This window comes from Brachycentrus maculatus, unplaced genomic scaffold (assembly GCF_059751285.1).
Source record: "Brachycentrus maculatus isolate JH-2025_06_01 unplaced genomic scaffold, ASM5975128v1 h1tg002152l, whole genome shotgun sequence".
NCBI classification, from domain to species: domain Eukaryota; kingdom Metazoa; phylum Arthropoda; class Insecta; order Trichoptera; family Brachycentridae; genus Brachycentrus; species Brachycentrus maculatus.
In genome coordinates, this window is record NW_028282672.1 from 12,961 (window position 1) to 20,541 (window position 7,581).

A 7,581-nucleotide genomic window follows, 5' to 3' on the forward strand; every position below is an offset into this window, starting at 1 on the left:
GAGCCGCCGCGACGACCCGACGGAGCGACACCGGACTTACGACCCGGTTGCCTGCTGCGTGCAGGTTGCGACTGCCGGTGCTACATACCGCCTTCGCCGGCTATCGCAAGGGATCTCTGGGCTTTCGGTGGATCTCTACGCGGGTAGATTCACCGTCGAGCGCGGCCGCGGACTGAGACTTGCCCGGCCGCTCTGCGCTGACGCCAGCACCTGCGGCATCTACAGTACTTTGTGCTGCGGCGCGATTGTCTAGTCGCCGCGTCGCGTACAAGTTGGTCCTTCGAGCCCGATTTTCACCGCAGAGCGCCTAGAGATGACTTCGAGAACCCCATCGCTTCGCTCAGGGAGAGGAGGCACACCACCCAGAGAAGAACCGCCAATGGAAGGAGACTCTGTCGAATCGGATTCGTCAGAGGACACCGTCCAAAGGCTAAGAACGCAAGTTCGAAATCTCCGCGCTACACTACGAGACGTCGAGAGCAGCCGCGGACGCGCGGACGCGAATCCCGAGCCCGCGGCGCGTACAACAGACATGGACAACATCATGACAGTATTATCGAGGATGGCGGTACTATTAGAGGCTTCGCAAGGAAGGAGCCCGGCTTCAGTCCCAGAAGACGTCAGCAGGGTCGGCGCTTTGATCGCGCGCCAGTCCACTGCCAAGGATTTACCCGTCTTCGCCGGAGAGCCGCAGGAATGGGCCACGTTCAAATCGCAGTACACTCAGTCGACGGAGATGTGCTGCCTTTCGGATCCGGAGAACCTCCTGCGTCTACAACGCGCATTGAAGGGACGAGCTAGAGAATCGGTATCATCATTACTCGTGGACCCGAGCCAAGTAGGCGTCATAATGAAGACGTTAGAACTTCACTACGGTCAGCCAGACATCGTTGTGTCATCACTATTGGAAAAGGTGAGAAGACTCCGCTGCATACAGAACGACGGATCGACGCAGGCATTAGTGGACCTATCGAGTGCAGTTCGGAACGCGATAGCGACCTTGGAAAGCTTCGGCGGGGACTACATGTCGACGCCTCAGCTGCTAAGCGAGCTAGTGAGCAAGTTGCCGCTGTGTATGAAGTTTCTATGGTGGTATAGCAGAAGGGGAGACCCCACAAGGCCCACCGCGAAGGATTTCGCGCTGTTTTTGGAAGACATGACGGAATCGGCAATGATAGGCGGCGGTATAGAGCCGCACGTATATAGCGGAAAGGACAGACAGCGCGAGAAGCCTCACAAGCGGGAGCAGGTGCATACAGTGATTTCTGTGGAGAAAAATGTGAATAGTGTCGTGTCATGTGTTTTGTGCGGACAGAGCCACTGGTTGCAATCTTGCCAGGAGTATCTAGAGTGTAGTGTCACAGAGAGATGGAACATAGTGCGACGGAAAAATCTGTGCTACGCGTGTCTAGCGAATACTCACCGGTATGTGAGTTGCAAAAATACGAGGAAGTGCGGCGTCGATGGGTGCCGCCGAACGCACCACAAAACACTTCATACGAGGGATCGAGCCGAAGTGCGCGAAGCTCGATCCGACCCAGACATAAAAGCGCCAGATAGCAGCGCCCGCCGGGATTCGCCCGCTGCTGCCGGCACCGGGGGCGCTAGACCACTCGCGGACGAGAGACAAGCCGCGAGTACGAGCGAAAGGAACATCGACTCCGGACACAGTTCCCGAGTCTACAACTTGGTTACGAGCACGCACGCTCGTGAGGAGCCAGTGCTCCTGAAGGTGATCCCCGTCACCCTAAGCGGTCCGCGCGGAGAAGCGGACGTCTATGCATTGCTCGACGAGGGATCAACCATAACACTGCTGGACTCGAAGATTGCCAACGACATTGCGGAACCAGGGGGTGCCCGAGGATTGAGGATTCACGGTGCTGGCGGGATGTGCGTTACCGATGCAACTTCGAGGAAGGTGACACTGGAGGTGCGCGGGACTGCGAAGGGACAATTCTCGCTCCGTGCAAACACGATTCGGAAGCTGCATCTACCGCCACAACCGGTGGCTAGTATAGATGGTAGGGTGCAGCATGTGCGCCCGCAATTACTGATCGGCCAGGACAACGCCTCACTTATTCAAGAGAGGCGCGTAATTGCGGGAACTACATCGCCTCCGAGACGGCCCTGGGAACGGTCGTTCATGGGGGGCGATTCCGCCAGACTTGCGTCAATACACTGATGGCGTTAAGTGCGGACCAGAGGCTGGAAGAGCTAGTCCAGCGGAACTATGCTGTGGATGCGCTGGGAATATGCGCTGCAGCGAAAATATCGCGCCAGGAGGCGCAAGCCATAGAGGTCATGAAGGCTACGACCCGTTTCCTACCTGAAGGGCGGTACGAGACGGGGCTTCTATGGAAGGAAGGCGGGCCTTGTTTGGAAAACAATCGCCGTATCGCGCTGAACCGCTTCTCAAGCTTGGAGAAAAAGTTCAGAAAGGATAGTCAATTCGCCGGGGCCTACCGAAGGAAGATTGAAGAATATCTCGCCAAGGGGTACGCGCGGGAATTGGCAACGGCCGAAATAGAGGACACTTCGAGTGGGCGATGGTACCTCCCCCACTTCGCAGTAACAAACGTAAACAAGCCCGACAAATTACGTATTGTGTTCGACGCCGCCAGCTTTTGTAACGGGGCCTCATTGAATGGCATGTTGGCCAATGGACCGGATCTCCTCTCATCGCTTGTGGGGAATATCATGCGATTTCGCGAGGGGAAGGTCGCGCTGGCGGCGGACATAAGGGAGATGTTTCTCCAAATAAAGATAAGGAAGGAGGACCAGCGGGCGCAGCTGTTCCTCTGGCGAAATAATCCCGACGAGGAAATTCGGGAGATGGTTATGACGTCTATGACGTTTGGCGCTGCATGTTCCCCGAGCAGCGCCCAATATGTGCGGAACCGGGTCGCGGAAGACCACGGGCAGGACATGCCCGCCGCCAGAGATGCCGTGCTTCGAAAGTTCTACATGGACGACTACATGGATGCTGTGGATCGCACGACAGATGCGATTCGATTGCGCAGAGAGGTCTGCGAACTTCTACAGCGGGGCGGGTTTACCCTCGCGAACTGGGCGAGTAACGATCCCGCAGTCCTAGAAACAATCCCCGAGGAATTGAGGGGCAAGTGCGCGCGAGACATTATCAGCGGAACCTCGACGACTGAGAGAGTTCTGGGGATAAAATGGGACCCGGTGACTGACGAGTTCCGCTTCAAGTTTGCGGCGTCACGGGAGGTCCCGGCCGGGAGGCCAACGAAAAGGAAAATCCTGAGCGAGGTCATGAGCATATTCGACCCGCTCGGGTTCGTCGGGTGTTTGACGATACGCCCACGGATTCTACTGCAAGATATCTGGCGATCCCACATAGGGTGGGACGAGGAGATAAGCATAGAACAGGCAGATAAGTGGCGCACTTGGATAAACATACTGCGCGAGACCGAGTGCGCCATCCCGCGGCGCGTGGCGAGCAAGGGCCAGCAGGTAGAGCTGCACGTGTTTTCCGACGCATCGGAACAAGCTAGCTGCGCCGTTGCGTATATCGTAGAGGACACCGCCGCCGGGAAAAGGGCGACATTTGTGGCCAGCAAGTGTCGAGTGAGCCCGTTACGGGCGCTGTCAATTCCACGCCTGGAATTGCAGGCCGCGCTTATAGCTGCGCGGCTAGCAGCAACCATCAAGAAGGAATGCGGCGTACAACTGCGGGAAACATTCTATTGGACGGACTCCATGACGGTGCTGTGCTGGGTTCGGAGCGATTCCCGCATCTACACGCCGTTTGTGGCCCACCGCCTGGGGGAGATAGATGAGCTCACGAACGCTCGTGAGTGGCGGTGGGTTCCAGGGAAACAGAACCCGGCTGATCTCGGGACACGAGACGGCGAGATACCGGACATATCGCCGACCGGTGTATGGTTCAGCGGGCCAGAATTTATTAGAAGAGGAAGGGATGAATGGCCGCCGCTCAAGGTGACGACGGCAGCATCTCAATCAGAAGTGGAGCTTAAGTGCGCGGACAGCGCTATCGTTATGACAATGCTCCCCGACGAATTACGGTTTTCGTCGTGGAGACGTCTAATCCGGACTACGGCGTGGGTACTGCGGTTTGTAAATCGGTGCCGAAAAAAGAGTCCGGGGAGCGCTACGCTCACGGTCCAGGAGCTCGAGGAATCAGAAAGGGCATGGATAAGGATATGCCAAGAAAACAGCTACCAAGCCGAGATAGCTGCAATCAGACGGAGGGAGTGCCTCCCGCGGGGGAGCCGCTTGATAGGGCTGACCCCGTTCCTAGATAACGAAAGCGTCCTGCGAATGGGGACGCGCATAACCAAAGCGCCCGCTGTGAGCGAGCCCATGAAGGCGCCAGTAATATTAGACGGCGCACACGCATACACCCGATTGATGATCCGGCACTACCATGAGTCGCGACTGCACGCAAGCACGGAGCGAACACTCGGCGAGATTAGACAACAGTTTTTCATCACCCGACTGCGGACAAATGTGAGGAAAGTAATCTACGAGTGTCGCTTCTGTAGGATGCAGAAAGCGCGACCGCAGCCGCCGCTCATGGGACAATTGCCAGTCGGCCGCCTGGATCATCACGTCAGGCCGTTCACCCATTGCGGGGTGGACATGTTCGGGCCCGTACACGTCACGATCGGAAGGCGACGTGAGAAACGGTACGGGGCCCTGTTTACGTGTATGGTGACGCGGGCGGTGCACATAGAAGTCACACCGTCACTGAGCACCGACTCGACGATACAGGCACTGAGAAGGATGGCCGCTCGCAGGGGGCACCCTAGTACCATATACTCGGACAACGGCACTAACTTCAGGGGAGCTGACAAGGAGCTCGCGGACGCCATGAGAGGACTGGCTGAGGATCCCGAGCTCCAAAACGAGGCCACGAAGAGGGGAATCGAGTGGGTGTTCAATCCGCCATCGGCACCTCATATGGGGGGAGCCTGGGAACGGCTCGTCCGGTCAGTAAAAAGGGCGCTGATGGCAATACTTAAAGAACAGTACCCTCGGGAGGAGACGCTAATGACGGCGATAGCGGAGGCCGAGTATACAGTTAATACTCGCCCCCTGACACATGTTTCGCTGGATAGCCGAGACGCCGCCCCTCTGACACCGATGCACTTCCTCATCGGGTCGAGCGGGGCCCAACCGCATTTGGCGGACTACAGAGGCGTACCGCCGGGAATATGCCTGAAGAAGCAATGGCGCGCGGCACAGAAGCTAGCGGATGCTTTCTGGAAGAGATGGATGCGGGAGTATCTTCCGACGCTACAACAGAGGCGAAAGTGGCAACAGGCTGCCGCACCTATTAGGGTCGGCGACATCGTGGTGATTACGGACGCAGCCCTGCCGCGGAACGAATGGCCGCGGGGGCGCGTCATAGCGGTCACCCCGGGGAAGGACGGACAAGTGAGGAGCGCCAGGGTCCAGACAGCCGCCGGAACATACACGAGACCCGCCATCAAGCTCGCCGTATTGCTGCTGGGAGACGACGTCGGCGCAAGGATGCCTCCTCGGCAGGGGGGAGTGTAGCCGACGTAAAGAAGACACTAGATTAGAAATAGAATTTAATTAGCTTAGGGACCTCGGTATGTGTTAGCAATGTACTGCCCCCTCAATAAAGACTGAAATGTGTCGCTTTCGGGGGTGGTCTTTGCCCATACCGAGGAGAAATTAGCTCTAGGCTAGATTAAGCTATTTTTAAGACATTATTATAGACTGAATAAATTGTAAAGTGTATACCGCTCTGTGGTGCGCGCTCGACTGCGCCGAAGTAGCGGAGTGGGGATGTCCTTATACGTGCTAGAGGGAGACGGTACGCGAATGCCCTCGCTCCCTCTACGCCGTGATTGGCGGACATACCCCCCTCCGCGATTGGTCAGGCACGGCCGGGCGGCGCTACGGCGAGGCACCCAGAGCGGGTATATATAGGGCTACATTCAGCTTAATAAATCAGATTTCGACCGACTACCGCTGCGTTTTCTTCTCTCCGCCCCGCTTCTTCCCGACTTCGCTGCCCGCCCGGACTCATCGCCCCTCAGGAACATTCGACCGCCGCTACCCCCTGGACTTGGACTCGGATTTACTTTGGAGCTGAATGCACCCGGACTGGACGACGACGGAGCCGCCGCGACGACCCGACGGAGCGACACCGGACTTACGACCCGGTTGCCTGCTGCGTGCAGGTTGCGACTGCCGGTGCTACATACCGCCTTCGCCGGCTATCGCAAGGGATCTCTGGGCTTTCGGTGGATCTCTACGCGGGTAGATTCACCGTCGAGCGCGGCCGCGGACTGAGACTTGCCCGGCCGCTCTGCGCTGACGCCAGCACCTGCGGCATCTACAGTACTTTGTGCTGCGGCGCGATTGCCTAGTCGCCGCGTCGCGTACATACTTCATAACATTTGAGTGTGTCAAAATACTCACAAAATTGAATATTTTACTTATGCATAGGAATTATTTTTATATTTTTGACATCTATATATGCTAGAGTTGACAAGAGAGATCTAAAGATGTCTCTAGTGAAGTCTGGCATACTGTGTTTCGGCTTTGATCAATATATGTAGAAGTTTCAATTTGAGTAGTGTAGATGTCAATCACGGTTAGAATTAATGAATGTTACACGTGTGTAAAGTGATCACTTCAACCAGCCTATGACGGTCGTAAGCCCCGTAAATGCTCAAACTTTCATAATATTCTTCATCTTTGTTGATATGTCAAAAATTAATATCACATACTTATAATAGGTTATTTCCAAAAAAGCTAGCCCTTTCAAGTGCTTTTCAGACGCTTCCTAATTTTGCTGTATAACTTACATATATATATTATATAATATTATATACATATATATTATATACATATATTCTACATACTTTTGGATCTTATCTGGTGTTAAGTTCAGCAGTTAATCTGTTCCACTAACCTTTTTAAAACATATATGTAAAGATTTTAAAACTTCACATACTAGTTTCATGGATTGTACAACCGGCTTTAAAAAGTATTTTCTGTAAAGTAAATTATGCGTATAAAGTGTGCGTTGGATATGACAGTTTTACAACTTTGAAGAAGTCCAATAATCGTAAGGTGTGTAAAATATATGCGAAGTAGAAAACTTACGGTATTTTCAACTGCGAAAATCAACCATGACCATTTGTTCATTTATTTTATTTTATTTAACATATAACCAATCGTCAAGAGTTAAAAAAAACTTGAAAATTATCAAAATTTACATCGAAAGAGTAGATATACGTATACAAAAAGAAGTAAATTATACAAATATACTCGTACATACTATATTAAACGTAAATAAATCTATCTGGAAATACAAATTTAAATTTGCAGGAATCGAACCCAAGACGCCAGTTTTGCAATCGAACATATCGTAGTCATACAGGAGAAAGTGACCAAGTGCATTTTTTTACAAAAACGTGATCATTGACTATTTGATATCTTAACAGCTTAATATTGCCCTGAAAAATCAAAAAGGATTTTAAACTTAGAAGCATAATATATTGACTTTTTAAAAATGACTAACTGTATTGATGTTTTTGTCTTGCCAAGCAAAAG

General features: G+C 53.3%; 1 protein-coding gene across 1 annotated transcript; it reads left to right on the forward strand.

Moving 5' to 3' along the window:
* Positions 1 to 2,181: 2,181 nt before the first annotated feature.
* Positions 2,182 to 5,547, forward strand: LOC148298353 (uncharacterized). Its single transcript, XM_088276939.1, has one exon. It carries the CDS (start codon positions 2,182 to 2,184, stop codon positions 5,545 to 5,547), a length of 3,366 nt encoding a protein of 1,121 aa, XP_088133065.1.
* The last annotated feature ends 2,034 nt before the right edge of the window (positions 5,548 to 7,581 follow it).